The 17,333-nt window shown below is 31.2% G+C and overlaps 2 protein-coding genes across 2 annotated transcripts; both read right to left on the bottom strand.

Annotated features, from left to right (window-relative positions):
• On the bottom strand, nt 1-3,562 carry LOC115885779 (fatty acid-binding protein, liver-type-like). Its single transcript, XM_030904795.1, has 4 exons — nt 3,405-3,562; nt 2,089-2,252; nt 195-305; nt 1-130 (listed from the first exon to the last, which is right to left on the bottom strand). The coding sequence occupies exons 1-4, from the start codon at nt 3,472-3,474 to the stop codon at nt 77-79; spliced, it is 399 nt and encodes a 132-aa protein (XP_030760655.1). The 5' UTR covers nt 3,475-3,562; the 3' UTR covers nt 1-76.
• A 7,451-nt stretch (nt 3,563-11,013) lies between these two features.
• On the bottom strand, nt 11,014-17,068 carry LOC115885768. The gene is made up of 4 exons (XM_030904779.1): nt 16,841-17,068; nt 16,571-16,734; nt 11,428-11,538; nt 11,014-11,344 (listed from the first exon to the last, which is right to left on the bottom strand). Exons 1-4 carry the CDS (start codon nt 16,938-16,940, stop codon nt 11,288-11,290), a joined length of 432 nt encoding a protein of 143 aa, XP_030760639.1. The 5' UTR covers nt 16,941-17,068; the 3' UTR covers nt 11,014-11,287.
• Nucleotides 17,069-17,333: the final 265 nt, after the last annotated feature.

Genomic DNA, 17,333 nt, shown 5'->3' with positions numbered 1-17,333 from the left:
TAAAATTAGAAATAACTTTACTATTTATTTTTTAAATCAAAATTAATACAAAAATTATATAATGTACCTAATTATATCACAGTCTCTTATAGTGCACAGCAGCTTTGAGTCCTTTGTGGTTAACTGATGTCTGCAGTAAATTATAAAATTAGTATCTACATCTTGTATATAATTTAGCTATTCCTATATCTTACCGAAGTTAATCCAGAATCACTAAACTCGAAAGTTTTAGTTTCCTTTACGTCAGCGTTTTTAATGGAAGTACTATTGAATGTAATGGTGTTTCCATTGCGGGTAGCAATAGCCTGCAAGAAAGATCAGTATGTTATAGCACTTGTATAATAACATATTTTGTATAAGATTTGGGGTGCTCCTATGTTTTGCTAAGCGCATTAATATTTGACGTCAAAAAACAAGGAAAAGGATAGAAGCCACCACTACCTCTACATAAATTTTCGTAGAAATATTTCCCAACTCTACCTACGACGATTTTTTTTTCTTAAAAGGGTCCTTCTTGTGTTTACTACTTAGACATTTTGTCTCTTGTAAAAAACCTTCATATCGCATAGTTTTTAAGAAAGCAATTTTTTTCCACACAACCTACAAAATATACGTGAGTTCCAATATTGCGTGGACATAGAACAACTACGGATTTTTGAATCAAAATTAGTTAATTGCACACAATTTACTTCTATACAAAGGTGTATCCTTTGCCCTTTTTTTTCGGTAATAAGGAGCCATCCTCTGCAGGAAACCCCTTTCTATGTCTGCACCCATTCTTCTATCCCTGTACCCCGCTCCAACTTATGCAAGTCCTTGATAAGATGGGAGCATAGTTTCTCCGGTTCTAGTCTTGCTTTCCCAAATTAAAAGTGTCGTTTGCGATCCAGAGCCTCGCAGTGACATATATATTTATCTTTAGTACAAAGTCTGCAGCAAAGACTTTCTTGATACATGTCGAGCTTCCTCAGGTAACACATGACTGCCATATGTCCTGTCAAGAGATCTGTTCTAATCCGTACTTTATTCCTGCTAAGCATTAGCAGTTCCTTTCTGATTTTAGAGCTAGGTCCTTGGATAAAGACCTTGATATGCCGGTACCTCTGTCTGGTTCTTCAGTGGACATTTTGCTTCTCCCTGATCCAGAGTTTTACTGCACTGCGGGCCATACATTTGATAATCCATACTGATAATCCTTGCCTATCTAGTTCATCAGCTTGTTTGAAAAGAAAGACAAAAATGGTAAAAGAAATAGGGGTTGCTATTTAAAATTTTAGGGGTAGGTGCCCTGGGGGTCAAGGGGTTGAAAGTAACACGACAACAAATGCCTCAAAAATTGTCCCCCTTGATATGTAAATTGACATGTTTCGCCAAATTTTCATACTATCATCGGTAGAGGCAATATTAAATACTGTCCGTTTTCAAATTGTCACCCAGTATAGAGGTAAATTGTGTCCAATAAACTTATTTTAATCTCAAAAATATGTAGTGGTTCTATACCTACAGAATCTTGGGACACATGTACTAAAAATAGCACATTCAGGAGCCAGTATGGTATAATCGACTTTCCCCTGTATAGAGGGTGAGTCTTAAATAAGTGCAAATATGTTTAGGGGTAGTATATTTTCACCCCCGACCCCAGAAAGCCTGTGAGGTTTTTAGCGAAAAAAAATTGAAACTTGAATTTTTTGAAAAAATTTTTGGAATTTTTTTAGTTTTTAGTTGATAATATGGCAAAACAGGTATTAGATTAAATTTACCCAAAAAAAAACAGAAAAGATCCAGTGGTTCACAACATTTAAGCAAGAAACATTTTTTTTCTAAATTTTCAAAATAAAATAATTCAGTTATTTTGGATTTATTGAAAGGAGTTTCTTTTATCGAGATCTACAAGTCCTCAAAATATTTGCATCTATTTAAGACTCACCCTGTATAGTTTTCCCCTATACAAATTATTACAAATTATAATGTATGCTGTTACCATAATTTTTCAACGCCTATTTGAGTTTTGGGTTTTATAACTAAACTATTAACTTTTAAAAACAAAAAGCAAATATTTAAATTATGAAATTAGTATTCTTCGCTTACTTTGACAGTGCTACCAGTTGGAAGAGTTACATCTACTGCTTGTCCATAGACGTAAGTTGTAGGTTGGCCACCATACGTTATTGTTATTTTATCATCACCTTCCTCCTCAATGACAACTGGAGTTTTCGAGTTGGCAATTTTTTCAGCAATTTCGTCAGCAACAGCTAAAAACGTTTGCAATATTTTATTGCATTTTTATAAAAGTTGTCTTTTATATAGCTGCAAATATTGGTAACATACAGGTCTCTAAGTCGCTAAAGAATAATCTACTATTTTGATTAGGTACTAAGTAAATCTGAAGAGTGTACTTAAGGATAATGTATTTTTATTAATATTAATAATAATATTAGTAGATATTATAATTTACATAATTTTAATAAGAATAATCTACTATTTTGATTAATTATCGACTAAAAATGGCGACAACTGCCAAAATTTTGGCAATAGAATTAACAGAAAGCTTAGTGCATAAAAAACTAGGCGCAAAAGGAGACAACGCTGCATGTCGCCACAAGGAATTATAGAGGGAAATATACCAAATGGATATTGAAGGGTATTCACAAATTATTTTAACAGTTAAAAAACGATAATAAATCAGTAGTAACTATACAGTATGTCCCCGGATTGTCTTCACAAAAGGGAAAACTTTTTTATTATTGACATTTTGAGAAAAATACATTCTTCACAAAAAAATTTTCTTGTTCTAAAATGGTTGATCCCGTTTATACTTTTCCAAATTTTCATGAAAATTAGAAAAAAACATGAAAATATTGTTATCAAAACGCGTGGTAATATAATTTCGTTTTCATTCTTTGATAGATTGTTGTGGATAGAATTTGAATTAACGCCATATTTTTTTTTGTTTGACATTAAACAAAATTAATAATAACCAAATTATTACTACTAAATATACCACAAGGTTATTACCACATGGTTATTACCAATTATATTAGCATAGAAACGCCTTTTTATTCTTAGGACTTCAACAATATTTTCATGTTTTTTCTTAATTCTCTAAGACGGTATGGAAATTTGGAGAAGTACAAACGGAATTAACCATTTTAGAACAAGCAAAATTTTTTATGAAGAATGCATTTATCTCAAAATGCCAATAATAAAAAAGTGTTTCCTCTTGTAAAGACAATCTGGGGACATACTGTAGAAACAAGAAGATGAAAATAATTATGTTACTTTCAGTATAAGATATATAAACAAGGGTATAAGGTTACTAATGTATTTCGAAATGATATTTATTCTAAATTAAATTACCCAAATTACTTAAAATATTATTTTTAAAAACAACTATTCCAACTTACCAAATGATTTTATGTACTCCAAGAAGTTCTCGTTAGAAACTGCTTGGTAAGAACCACTGATCTGAACCATTTTTTATTTTCGTTATTAGAGCACAGTACTTCGACCAAAAAGTAACCAACCGAATTTAATCACTACTTAACGACAGGTGTCCGTCCTTATATACTTATTCTGAAATGTTTATCATCAAACGGAGACTAACCTTTGTAGCGATTTTTTTTATCTGTATAGATTCAAGGTGCATTGATTGCAGATTTTAATCGTTAACCAATGACTAACGTGTTGCCATCTTCAATTATTTATCTATACTAATATATAAAATTCTTAAGTGACTGACATACTGATTAATCACGATCCTGCTCAAACCACTCAACGTAAGAAGCTCAATTTTGGCATACAGGTTGATTCTAGGGTGTAGAGGTTCGATAAGAAGGGATTTTTCGAAATTCCAGTTTCAAGGGGGTGAAACCACCCATCAAATATTACAATATTTTTTATTTAAAAAACGGTCAAGTTTCCGAAAAAACGCTTAAACACGTATATTTTATTTTGTTTTTTTACATATTTTAAGATTTTTTAAAAATGTCTACAAGGTGTTTCGAAAAATCTGGTCATTGATTAATCACGATCCTGCTTAAAGCGCTTGACGTAAAAAGCTGATTTTTGGAAAACAGATTGACTTTAGGGTGTAGAGGTTCGATAAGAAGGGATTTTTCGAAACTCGAATTCTAATCGCGTGGAACTATCCCTCAAATATTAAAATATTTTTTATTTAAAAACCGGTGAGTTTTTCGGAAAAACTCTTAAACACGTATATTTTATTTTGTTGTTTTACATATTTTAATTTTTTTATAAATTTATACAGGGTGTTTCATAAAATATGACCAATGAGTAATCACGATTCTGCTTAAACTGCTTGACGTTTAAAGCTGATTTTTGGCAAACGGATTGACTGTGGGGTGTAGAGGTTCGATAAGGAGGGGTTTCTCGAATCTCAAATTCCAAGAGGGTGAAAGCGCCCCTCAAATATTACAATATTTGTTATTTAAAAACCGGTTAGTCTTTCGGGAAAACGCTTGGACAAGCATAATTTATTTGTTTTTTTTACAAATTTTGAATTTTTTTAAAATATCATACAGGGTGTTTCAAAAAGTTAGGTAATTGATTAACCACGATTCTGCTTAAACTGCTTGACGTAAAAATCTTATTTTTGGCAAACGGATTTTTCGAAAGTCAAATTCCAACAAGATGAAACTACCACTCAGATATTACCAAGTTATATAATAATATCGCCATATTGTTTTTTCTCATGCTGACATAAATGTGAGAAAATTTTATCCAGTTTGTATGTCAATGGAAATTCTTGCTTTGATTTATCATCACCATTACAAATGATTAATTCGACGCGAACGAAGTCGCTGGTACACGCTAGTTATTACATAAATTTATATAGCTTATATTATCGATAAAATTATTTTGCTAAAATAAATTATTACTTTTTTTTAAAAATTGAATTTAGGTACATAGAGGAAAGTCGCCTATACCACAGTTTAAAGAATATATACATATACCCCCTATACTGTATAAATTTTCACTCTTCTACCATCAACCCGGTTTTTTTTTTAATAGTTTTAGAAGGGTTTTAGTTAACATACTCTTCTGAAACGGCTTTACCAATTTTGATGAAATTTTATATGTATATTCAGTAGGTCTGAGAATATGTTGTTATCTATTTTTATACTCCTAAGTGATAAGGGTGGTCACCCCATTTTTTTTTTAATTTTTTGGGCAAAATATTTATTTTTATTTTTTTTTATGATGCGGCATTAAAAAATACATACAACCTAAAATTTCACCTAACCATTAACCCCTATTTTTTAATGGGAGGTGTTTTTCTAAATAGTTTTATTTACCATACTCCTCCGAAACGGCTTAACCGATTTTGACGAAATTTTATATGTATATTCAGTAGGTCTGAGAATAGGTTGTTATCTATTTTTATACTCCTAAGTGATAAGGGTGGTAACCCAATTTTTTTTTATTTTTTGGGCAAAATTTTTATTTTTATTTTTTTTATGATGCAGCATTAAAAAATACATACAACCTAAAATTTCACCTAACCATTAACCCCTATTTTTTAATGGGAGGTGTTTTTCTAAATAGTTTTATTTACCATACTCCTCCCCGAAACTGCTTAACCGATTTTGACGAAATTTTATATGTATATTCAGTAGGTCTGAGAATAGGTTGTTATCTCTTTTTTATACCCTTAAGTCATAAGAGTGGTCCACCCCAAATTTTTATTTTTTTATTTTTAGGACAATTTTTTTTATTTTTTATTTCTTCATGATCATGGCAAAAAATACTTACAACCCTAAATTTTAACCCTTCTACCATCAACCCCGGTTTTTTTAATAGCGATATTAGTAATGCAATAATTTTAATTTAACAACAAATTGTTTTTAAAAATTGTTAGAATACCTTAAATTAAAAACGTTAGTATGCTTGGGTATACAGGGTGGCGCACCTCATTCGCCTCGGTTGATTATACGAAAACGGAAAGATGTAGAAACAAAATATTTTATGGGTATATGTGGGGAGGCAATGTGCACAATTTAAAATTATTTTGAAATATACAGGGTGTTTCAGAACTAAGATCCATACCAAAGTTATATTTTTTCTTATGGAACACCCTGTATTTTATTTCATTTTTGGATTCTTAGGTCCAAAAAAAGGCATTTATTATAAGGGTTAAATATCTTTAAAATCTTTGGCTTTTGAGATATTTAAATTTGTATGCTACAAGAAAATAGATTATTAACACCCTGTACATTACTTTTTAGAATTAATTCTTATGCTGAGCTGAAAGGTAGAAAAATAAACTTTACAGAAAAATGTGATTGCTTCCTTAAATTTATACAGGGGTATCAAAAATTGCTGATCTATTTTAAGAATATATTTTACATAAAAACTTCGTTATTTCAACCAAAGCAAAATAAAAACACTAAATCACCACAATACACCAAAACACTTTTACTTTTACACTGGACGCGCGTTTCGCTAACCATGTTAGCATCATCAGCAGATGATTATAAACTAAAGTACAATCTACAAGTTGAGCGTTTATATACTCGCCCAGTGGGCACCGAGTGGGCGTGGCAAAAACTAGCCAACCGAGTCAGAGCCAATTGAGCGTAGCAGTTAGATTTCCGCCACTAGAGTAGTAGGAACAAAGAACTTGAAGGAATTGGACCGTTGTCTCTGTTCATACTATCTTTACATTTATTAATTCTGATGCTTTCATATGCATCTAATTGCCTGTAATTTGAGACTTGTTTAATTAATTTTAAATTATTAAGATCTATACAATGTTCTTTATCAACAATATGTTCGGCAACGCAAGATTTATCCGGTCTACCATATCTTATCTGAGCTAAATGTTCTTTAAATCTAGTTAATATTGATCTTCTAGTTTGCCAATTTTTCAATAAAATGGCAACCAAGAGGGCCAACCTAGTGTCGTCATGGCAAGTTTCTAGTGACAGTAGTAGTTAGTAGCTATTTTCAAAATCGAAATTAATTCATGGACTTATTTAAATTTATACCAGTTTACTTTTATTTAATTTACTTACAATAGTTTAATAAATAATATTTATTAAATATGTATTTATTATTCTATCAAGATAAACGAAGAAGTAGCGTTCTTGATTTATTTTACGATGACTTGTAGATATATGGATTTTCTATAAAAGAGGCAATTATGGCAAATTCATTTTCTTCACTTCCAACGACAGATTTCTGCCTAATAGGTTTTTTAGAAACCACACTAACTACAATCTTCGCGAAATAGGACAAATAGTTTTTCAAAGGAACGCTTATCAGGAGAATTCCTATTTAGATTTCCTTAAGCATAAGCCCTTGAGGTCAAGAAGCAATTTTTCCGACAAAATAAAATCATTAGTAACATATCTATTCACCAGCAGTATCTGCTGGTGAATAGATATGTTCACCAGCAGTATCTGCTGGTGGACGTTCTTGATAAAATAATGAATACTTATTTATTAAACTATTGTAGGTAAATTTAAGTAAACTGTTATAAATTTTAAATAATAATGTCCATAAACTAATGTCGACTTTGGAAATAGTTACTAACTGTCACTATAAAATTGCCATAGCGATACCAGCCATCTTGACTGCAATTTTATTTAAAAATCGCTTTTTATGCAAAATCTGAGCTAGATAGGTATAGGAAACCCTAATATAGTTTGAAAGAGCATTTGAATCTGCTTCGTTTATTTAAAAAAATACAGGGTGTTGCGTCTGAAATAACGAAATTTTAATATAAAATATATCCTTAAAACAGATCAGCAACTTTTGATAGCCCTGTATAAATTTAAGGAAGCAATACCATTTTTCATTAAAGTTTATTTCCTTACCTTTAAACTCAGCATAAGAATTAATTCTGAATAGTAATATACAGGGTGTTAATAATCAATTCTATTGTAGCATGCAAATATAAATATCTTTAAATATATCAGAAACCAAAGATAAACATATTTTACCCTTATAATAAATGTCTTTTTTTGGGCCCAGGAATCCAAAAATGAAATAAAATACCGGGTGTTCCATAAGAAAAAATATAACTTTGGTATGGATATTAGTTCGGAAATACCCTGTATATTTCAAAATAATTTTCAATTGTGCACATTGTCCCCACATATACCCATAGAATATTTTCTTTCTACATCTTTCCGTTTTCGTATAATCAACCGAGGCGGATGAGGTGCGCCACCCTGTTTACCGGGTATAATGGTATTTACCCAAGTTCAATATAACAATTATTGACCTTTTGGGTATACACCGGGTGCAAAAACTTGGGTATTTACCCAAATTTTAATACATCGGGTACTTGCCCATCACTGACCTTAGCCACAACAGCGAGTGGCCGGTTCTGCTGATATACCTATATTGATGTTTCGCGCGTCTCACTTTTACGCTGTTTGTATTGTACCAACTTGTTTATAAGGGTTTTATCATCAAAGCCGACACAAAAAGCCGAGTTGACGGCTTCGTATCATCCATGTAAGTTGGATGCGTTGGATGCCTACTTACTTTGATGCAACTTTGATTTGATAAAACAGTTAATACTATACAAGCAGCGCCCAGCGGACAAGAAGTGAGACGCGCCAAGCATTATTATACGTACAGTTATATGGCCGCATCAAAGTCTACTTGGTTCAAGTAACTTTGATCGTGTCATCCCGCATTAAGTCGACAAAATATCAAGTTAAGATAACCAAAATTCAATTTAAGCACCCATTTTTTAATATTAATATAAATTTTCTTGTATTACCGATTGCCGATTTTCTTATTTTATCTATATTATTAATTTATTGTAGGTACAGATAAGATTAAAACTACTTAAAATAAGACGGTGTATTTACAGAATAATTGCAAACAAAAAAAAACTTAAAAATATGAGCCGAAGAACATAAAAACTTTTATGAGATTTAACCATAGATTTAACCGATTTTGAAGCGCTTTTTACTTATCCCTTAACAGCTTAATACAGATGTATTCCCGCATTAAAAGTGATGATATGTCACCAGTCACCACTATGTATGTGGGGATCACTATGCAATATGTCCAGGGCATAATTTAAGCGAAGGAGCTCCAGTCCTAGAGCGGCAGTGATGGTGTTTTTGATATGCTGCTTGGATGCCTGCCTGACAGTTCAAAAGGAAACGCTGCTGTTAAAAATTGATCATAAAAATATATGAAAAAATGTAATTAAACCTTTTAGAAAAAGACTTGAATATTTTAAATGATTTAAGTCTTTTTTAATAACTTAAATATTTAAAAAAATTTAAGTTCTTTTTCTGTTGTGGAATAAGATTTAAATGTTATTCCACATATCAGGAATCATTTTAAAAATTACTTAAATCTTCTGTCTCAAATCAACTTTTGAGAAATTACTTAAAATCTAATGACTTAAAATGATTTAAGACAAAAAAAGACTTAATTTTTCTATCAGCTTTCAGCTTTGATAGGGCAATTTTTAAATATTAAAACTTCAGCATAAAAATAAAAATAGGTATTATCAAAAATATTGCAATTTTTATATTGTAGTGTCTATTGGTGCCTATATATTGGACTACTGGCATCATCGACTTAAAGAGGACTTAAAAAGAGTACCATCATACCATGTCGTGATACTATACGATTGAAAAAAGAGTTGCTTTGGAAAAGAAGATCACTGTCATTGATCATTATTACCAAACCAACTTTTTTTTCTCAAAATGAGTAAGAAGACCCATCCTATGTTAGAAATACTGCAACCTGTACGGTCTATTGTGTTTGTCATCTTTTTATGTCTGACGTCTGCACCCAGTGCCCTGTGCTAGCTTGTGCAGGTCCTTGATAGGCTGTAAGCATAGTTCCTCCGGTTCTAGCCCTGCTTTCCCAAATAGAAAGTGTCGCTTGCCTCATCGCAGTGACATAATAGACAGTTAAAGCAAGGCACAATACGTATACATATCTCTCGACACGTATCGCAGAAACCTACGTTACGTCTGCCGTTGCGTTGTCGTGTAAACAAGAGTTAAAGCAAGTATTTTGACGTACGTAACGCAAATGATTTTGACGTACATAACGCAAATGGTACATTTGTAATTCTAAATTATTTTGTAAAACAATTTATTTAATTTTAAAACTGAAAATGGATATCTATTATTCCATTGATTCCACATTAAATTTATAAAAGTTCGAAAAATGAAGAAAATTATAAATGGAAATTATTTTATTACAGAAAGTAGTCCGTACAACTTAAAATGCTCTTAGTAATAAAAATATTGTAAAACAGACACAGTATTTTGATTATTTATTAGATTCCATCTTTTAGTTCCTCATTATGGATTTTGGCTAAGAACTAGCATTTAATGAAATGGATTCTAAAATGAGTTTATTATGATGCTTAATATTTTCATACTAATTTATTCTAATAAAATAGGCCCAGTTCTGTTAACTGGCCCCAAAATTTATGAAATAACTTAATTACTAGCCACTTGTGGAAACGAGTTGTTTGTGAATTTGTACGTTCGGCATCATTCGGATGAAAATCGAAACTCCTTCGGCTCGATACGTTTGCGTTTTGTACGTACGTAAACGCACGTAAAGATACGTATCACGTATCCGTAAACGCAAGTGAATTTCTCACTGCGCAAGCGTACATGTCAAACGATACGTTTACATCTTTAGCCGTGCTTTAACTGTCTATTATGTGCTCGGCTATTTCAGTATCTTAATCGCAAAGTCTGCTGGCAAAGACTTCCTTGATACAGGTTGAGATGACTTGACATGTGTCAGGTCACTTGACAGCCATGTGTCCTGTCAAGAAACCTGTTGTAATCCCTGCTCAGCATTTGCCATCCCTTTGTGATTTTAGTTTAACTTGAAGCCGTTTTTTATCGTACAGTATATTAGAGGAAAATAATCAACAATAGACGTAGTAAGAGTTCCGAGTAGGACTATAATTTTATTTCTACATCTACTATACCGTTCACATACGATCACATGGTATAATAATTGCTACAAAAATAAAACAAAATTAGATTAATTTTTAAGCTACCATTTATCTTTATTGAGTAAAAATGAAAATAATTTACAACATAAGAGAGACACGCGTATAAAATAAAAATAATTTGATAAACATTTATTGCATTGTTAATATACACATGAGGTAGAGTCCATTATAAATTTTAATCTAAATAAACCTTATTTAATATTAAGTCTTATCGTTAGTGACGCTACTTTATATAAATTGAATACCAATTCCAGTTAAAAAATTGCATTTTTTTAAATTACACAGACGGAAATACAATCAAATTTAGGAAACTTTCTTGTATCTATTGACCGCTTTAACTCCTAAGTGGTTAGTTGATGTCTGAAATAAGATAAAATCATTTTGAAAGTTCCTAATAATATTTAATTAATACAATGAAAAATAATTATAAACTATATACTTACTGACACAAGCTCGTCATCGATCAACTCTAAAACTCTTACTTCTGTCGTTTCAGGATTTTCTGCGAGATAGGTATTAAAAGTCAACGTACCACCATCACGAGATGCCACTGTCTAAAATAAAATAAAACAGAAATTAGTAAAAAAAATTAAAACATATTACATACCAAAATAAAAACACTAAATCACCACAATACACCAAAACACTTGTACTTTTACACTGGACGCGCGTTTCGCTAACCATGTTAGCATCATCAGCAGATGATTATAAACTAAAGTACAATCTACAAGTTGAGCATTTATATACTCGCCCAGCGGGCACCGAGTGGGCGTGGCAAAATCTAGCCAACCGAGTCAGAGCCAACTGAGCGTAACAGTTAGATTTCCGCCACTAGAGTAGTAGGAACAAAGAACTTGAAGGAATTGGACCGTTGTCTCTGTTCATACTATCTTTACATTTATTAATTCTGATGCTTTTATTAATTAGATGCATATGAAAGCATCAGAATTAATAAATGTAAAGATAGTATGAACAGAGACAACGGCCCAATTCCTTCAAGTTCTTTGTTCCTACTACTCTAGTGGCGGAAATCTAACTGTTACGCTCAGTTGGCTAGATTTTGCCACGCCCACTCGGTGCCCACTGGGCGAGTATACAGGGTGTCCCAGAAATGAGTGCAGATATTTTAAGAGGTGGTAGATCTGGTCAAAATAAACATATTTTCTCTTTACCATTTTTAAAATAAATTGAAAATAACTGAGTTATTTAACTTTGAAAATTTAAAAAAATAATCGCAACATTTTGAGAACCGCCGGCAGATATTGCCAACTACATCCAATTACCCGGATCAAGCCCGGATTTCAGTTAATTCGACGCACTGTGTTGCCATATGGACAAGAAAGTATATGTTTACAAGTAAGTCATAAAATCACAACACCTGAGGAGTTTGCAGAGATGCATTACATTTTTAAGATTGTGATATTATTACATAAAATAAATTAAAAGTTAAATGTTTAAAAGTTAAATTAAAAAAACTTACCCAACATTAAAAAAGATACTTATGACAGATCGATGTAACTGCGACAGTTCTCTTTTCGATACACACTTAACTAAAATACACTTCATTGTGCTGCTTTTACTTGTACGTGCTATTATAAAAACTGCTAAAATAACAGTCCCCATTTTTAATTTAACACATTATTTTCGTATAGGCTTCATCACAATTTGAACCACTGATTTACAAAACACCTTGAAAAGCACACATTACACATTACTTTGAATATCTTTCTGAATGAATAAATGTTGAGAATTATTGTCTCTTACCGCCACTTTACGAACTACTTTCAATCTAAGAAAATACATGTTTCACTCAACAATTTTAAATACGTATTTTGCTTTTTCGCTATTTTTTCGATGTATTTCGACAATTCCGTCAACAGCCCAAACATCCGTCGGCCAAGACAGCCACGCATCACTGGTTGGTAACTGCCCACTGCCCAGTGCTTCTTTGTCGCGCCGGCGTGTCGAGCTTGCGTCATGCGAGGTTGCCGTAGTTTCAACAATTTCAAATTCAAGACACTCGAAGCAATCAAATTCTTATTAAATTTTAAAAATAAAACAGAAAAACATGAAAGGAAACAAACAAAACACAAATGAATTGATTATTGATAATGTCACAAAAAAGAAATTTCTAAATTGTTTATCGTAATTCAGAATTCAATATATCGAAAACAGCCCGACGAATAATCAATTCATTTTTGTTTTGTTTGTTTCCTTCATGTTCTCTGTTTTATTTTTAAAATTTAATACAAATTTGATTGCTTCGAATCTCTTGAATTTGAAATTGTTGTAACTACGGCAACGTTGCTTAACATCGTCGTCTGACGCAAGCCTGCCACGACGGCGCGGCTCAAAGGACCAGTTCACACGTGGCACTCTTGGCCAACGCGCGACGGTCGGGCTGTCAAAATACATCGAAAAAATAGCGAAAAAACAAAATACGTATTTAAAATTGTTGAGTGAAACATGTCTTAAATTGAAAGTAGTTCGTAAAGTAGCGATAAGAGAGGTATTCAAAGTAATGTGCGCTTTTCAAGGTGTTTTGTAAATCAGTGGTTCAAATAAAACAGAGAAACATGAAAGAAAACAAATATTGAATTCTAAATTACGATAAACATTTTAGGAATTTCTTTTTTGTGACCTGGTTGTGAATAATATAATGAATCATTTTCGTAAACGTCATAAACGTAATGTTTTAGTTAATTTTCGGTGGTTTTTGTTAAGTTTTCATTGAAAGGGTAAGTACTAAAAATAATTAATGTGTTTTTTTTCTATAATAATTATTAATAATGAGCACTGATAAAAATTTAACATTCTTAATTTTTGAGTAGAAATTTTTCTATGAATTTATAAATGTAGAACTATGTAGAATGTGGATAACATAGGAGGTTACAACACCGCAAGGCACTAAAAAAGTTTTTTTCAAATTTCCCGGAAAATGTCAAGAAAAATTTTAAATTTTCAACATTTTTTTTTTCGCAAAAAAACCTTATAGGCGTGTTTCTGGGGTTGAACTATACTACCAGTTAAAATATTTGCACTTATTTCTGGGACACCCTGTATGTGCTGGATAAAAAACACTTTCATTAAAAGGGTAAGCTCTAACTAAACATTAAAGGTTATAATTGTTTATTGAAACGATTGAAAATATTTCCTAATATGGCGAAAAATGAAGCTAATTGTTAAGATTTATTTTTTCAGTTTACTCCACTGTAAAAAGTATTTAAAATATTGCGCGTTTCTCTACAATTAGTAGAGCAATCTACACTAATATGAATAAAATTAATTTTCGTATTTTTTCTGTAGCAACTTAAAATAATTGAATTTATAGATAAACATGCAGAATGTGGGTATGTTAGGAGGTGGCAACGTTGCATTCTCTCCGACACTCTCTATGCCCGGTAAACGAATTTCCCGGGGAGTGAACAGTGGCACTCAAAAGTTTTTCAACATTTTCCGGAAAATGTCAAGAAAAATATAAAATTTTCAACATTTTTTTTCGCAAAAAAAAAACCTCATAGGCGTGTTTCTGGGGTTGAACTATACTACCAGTTAAAATATCTGCACTCATTTCTGGGACACCCTGTAAAACGCTCAACTTGTAGATTGTACTTTAGTTTATAATCATCTGCTGATGATGCTAACATGGTTAGCGAAACGCGCGTCCAGTGTAAAAGTAAAAGTGTTTTGGTGTATTGTGGCGATTTAGTGTTTTTATTTTGCTGTGTAACACCAAAGGTTCCAACCCTCAACTGTAATCATATTACATACACTAAGATTAAATGATTATTTTAGTCTATGAGGGATGATTTTAAACGTGAGGTATACCTATATCTACATTTACATTAATTCATTGTGTATTTTTAAGGTGTTATACAAAATACCTATATAGTACCTACTAAATAAGAATATTTTATAATTTTTGTTTAGACTCCATTGGTAAGACTAAATTTTAAAATGGATGCAATGTACAAGACGGGTTAACAGTTCATTATGATCCATTATCTCGTTTGTTTTGAGAATTCCGAAAAAAATGTTTCAGATGATTTACGTTAAGATTAATTAATATTCAAATTATTTTTGAGTATAAAAATCTATAACTTTCTAATTATATATAATATTATACAGGGTGTCCCAGGCTTAGCGTGCATTAGAAATTTCTAGAGAATTGCAATATCTAGAACGGAGATTATTTGCATATCATTGTTTCTAAACGAGATCTATCGTTTAAAAATATTTTTAATATGGCGGCACTTCCAGAAATAGCTAAACTTGACAGCAGCTTTATTATTTTAAACTGATACTTCAATTTTTTATTGCATATTTAAATTATCTGTAAAAAATTATGAATTTTGATACACCCTGCACCTAATATTAACCGTTTTTGAGAAAAACAATATTTAAAATTTTTGGACGAAAAAACTGTATGTCAAAAAAATTTGTGTAGCCTAAACGACAAATTTAGAAATTACCACAACCACTGTGACATAAGATAAGACATGAAATGAAAAATTTGATTTTCATGTCAATATGACTTCTACTAGTAGAGGGCGCCACCTACATATTTTTTAACTGGTTTGAAGAATAATATCTTTTCGTCCGTACCTGTATAAAACTACTGAGTAAATAAATATACATTTACGACGTTTTTTACGTAAAAAAGGTCTCTTGGTAAAAATCGCTAAAAGTATCGCTAAAAGTAAAATCGTAAAAGTTTTCAAGATATTTGGAATCGAAATTATCAATACCTGTCATCATTGACATAAATTAAACATGTTGACTAAATAGTTATTAGACTGAAATCATAAATTTGAAATGTTTTTGTGCCAAAAGTTCAATAGAAACTGTTTTATCATCATTTTTTGCCGAAAAATTTATCATTAATTAAAAAAAATAAAAATTTCCCAAATTTATTATTTCAGCGAAATAACTATATCTACTCAACGTGTTTATTTTTCGTCAATAATAACATGTATTGACTATTTCCATTCTAAATATCTTGAGAACGGTTGCTCGTAGCGATTTTTACAAAGAGATATTTTTTGCGTAAAAAATCACAGAGATGTATATTTTTTTCCAGGATAGTTTTATACAGGTACGGACAAAAAGTTATTACGCTTCAAAACAGTTTGGTTTGGTTTGGTTTGGTAGGTGGCGCCCTCTATTAGTAGGAGTCATACTGACATCAAAATCAAATTTCTCATGTCAAAAAACTTCCAGACACCAATCGTCATCCAAATATTGACGTTACTACAGAAATTATTTGGAAAAAATCGAAATAAAAATGAAATTTCTACACCCTGTATCTGTGAAACTAAGCATTTTAGGACATACATTTATACGAACTTTTTTACTTATTTCTATCTGCAGAATATGCTGCCAAAGTTTCCGGAATACAGTTCGGACCACCCTGTATATTTTTATCTGCCTCATAATGGCTTGAGGGGGGGGGGGTAAACTCATAAAAATATAGAGATGCAAAGATACATTTCATTCAATTTCATTTTCGATTAAATTATGTAACCACCACACTGTAGCGATTAAACGGATTTTTTTTAGTGTTGCCATTAAGGTCATTTAACTTACCACAACATCCTGGCCTGTAGAGAGTGTGTAAGGAAGTTCTTCTCCAAATATAAATGTACGAGGGTTATCCTTGACAAGAATTGTCACTTTTATATCATCAGCATTACTGACAACCAATGGATGTTTGCTATTGAGAACTCTTAACGCAATATCATCTTCAACACCTATAAATATAATTTTAAAAAAAATTTTATATAATTTTTTAGATTTGTTTAATATCATTCCAGTTAGTTTTGTATAAAAACATTAAAAGTAAATTTTCTACATTACCAAATGATTTTAAATATTCGAAAAAATTCTCAGACGACTCTTTGATGTATATTCCATTAATGTCAACCGTACTTATTGGTATTGGGTTAAATCCAAACATTTTGCTATATTTTGTATAACGGGAAAAAAAACTAACTGAAAAACAATACCTATTTAAACCTTTTATATAGAGTATTTAGATATTTTATCAGGATGTATTAACTTGTCAAGCATTAAATTAATATTGATCTAGAATTCATAGAAAAAAATATTCATTTTTTTATAAATATAGATGTTATATAATTTAATTATTAAAACGTGTCAGATCAATCACTGACATAGCATAAGTTTTATACAGAGTGTACCTTCATTAATAACATTGATGATATGACAAAAATTATACTTCGCAATCTTGGTATAATAATATAGTTTTAAAATTATAGAAAATATTTTACAATGACTTTTTTAGGAATATGTCGATTTTCCTTTTGAATTCTTGGCTTTTTATTAAAAA

Source organism: Sitophilus oryzae, unplaced genomic scaffold (assembly GCF_002938485.1).
Source record: "Sitophilus oryzae breed Bouriz unplaced genomic scaffold, Soryzae_2.0 scaffold_41_pilon_pilon, whole genome shotgun sequence".
NCBI lineage: Eukaryota > Metazoa > Arthropoda > Insecta > Coleoptera > Curculionidae > Sitophilus > Sitophilus oryzae.
This window is presented reverse-complemented; position numbering and strand designations above follow the sequence as displayed.

Excerpts from the sequence above, each read along its gene's own strand:
- LOC115885779 (XM_030904795.1), bottom strand. The coding sequence starts at position 3,474 with ATGGTTCAGATCAGTGGTTCTTACCAAGCAGTTTCTAACGAGAACTTC. Across the intron at positions 2,253-3,404 it reads GGAGTACATAAAATCATTTG|CTGTTGCTGACGAAATTGCT; the intron begins GTAAGTTGGAAT and ends AAACGTTTTTAG. Across the intron at positions 131-194 it reads GTGATTCTGGATTAACTTCG|ACATCAGTTAACCACAAAGG; the intron begins GTAAGATATAGG and ends AATTTACTGCAG.
- LOC115885768 (XM_030904779.1), bottom strand. The coding sequence starts at position 16,940 with ATGTTTGGATTTAACCCAATACCAATAAGTACGGTTGACATTAATGGA. Across the intron at positions 11,539-16,570 it reads CTACAGGCCAGGATGTTGTG|ACAGTGGCATCTCGTGATGG; the intron begins GTAAGTTAAATG and ends ATTTTATTTTAG. Across the intron at positions 11,345-11,427 it reads TCGATGACGAGCTTGTGTCA|ACATCAACTAACCACTTAGG; the intron begins GTAAGTATATAG and ends ATCTTATTTCAG.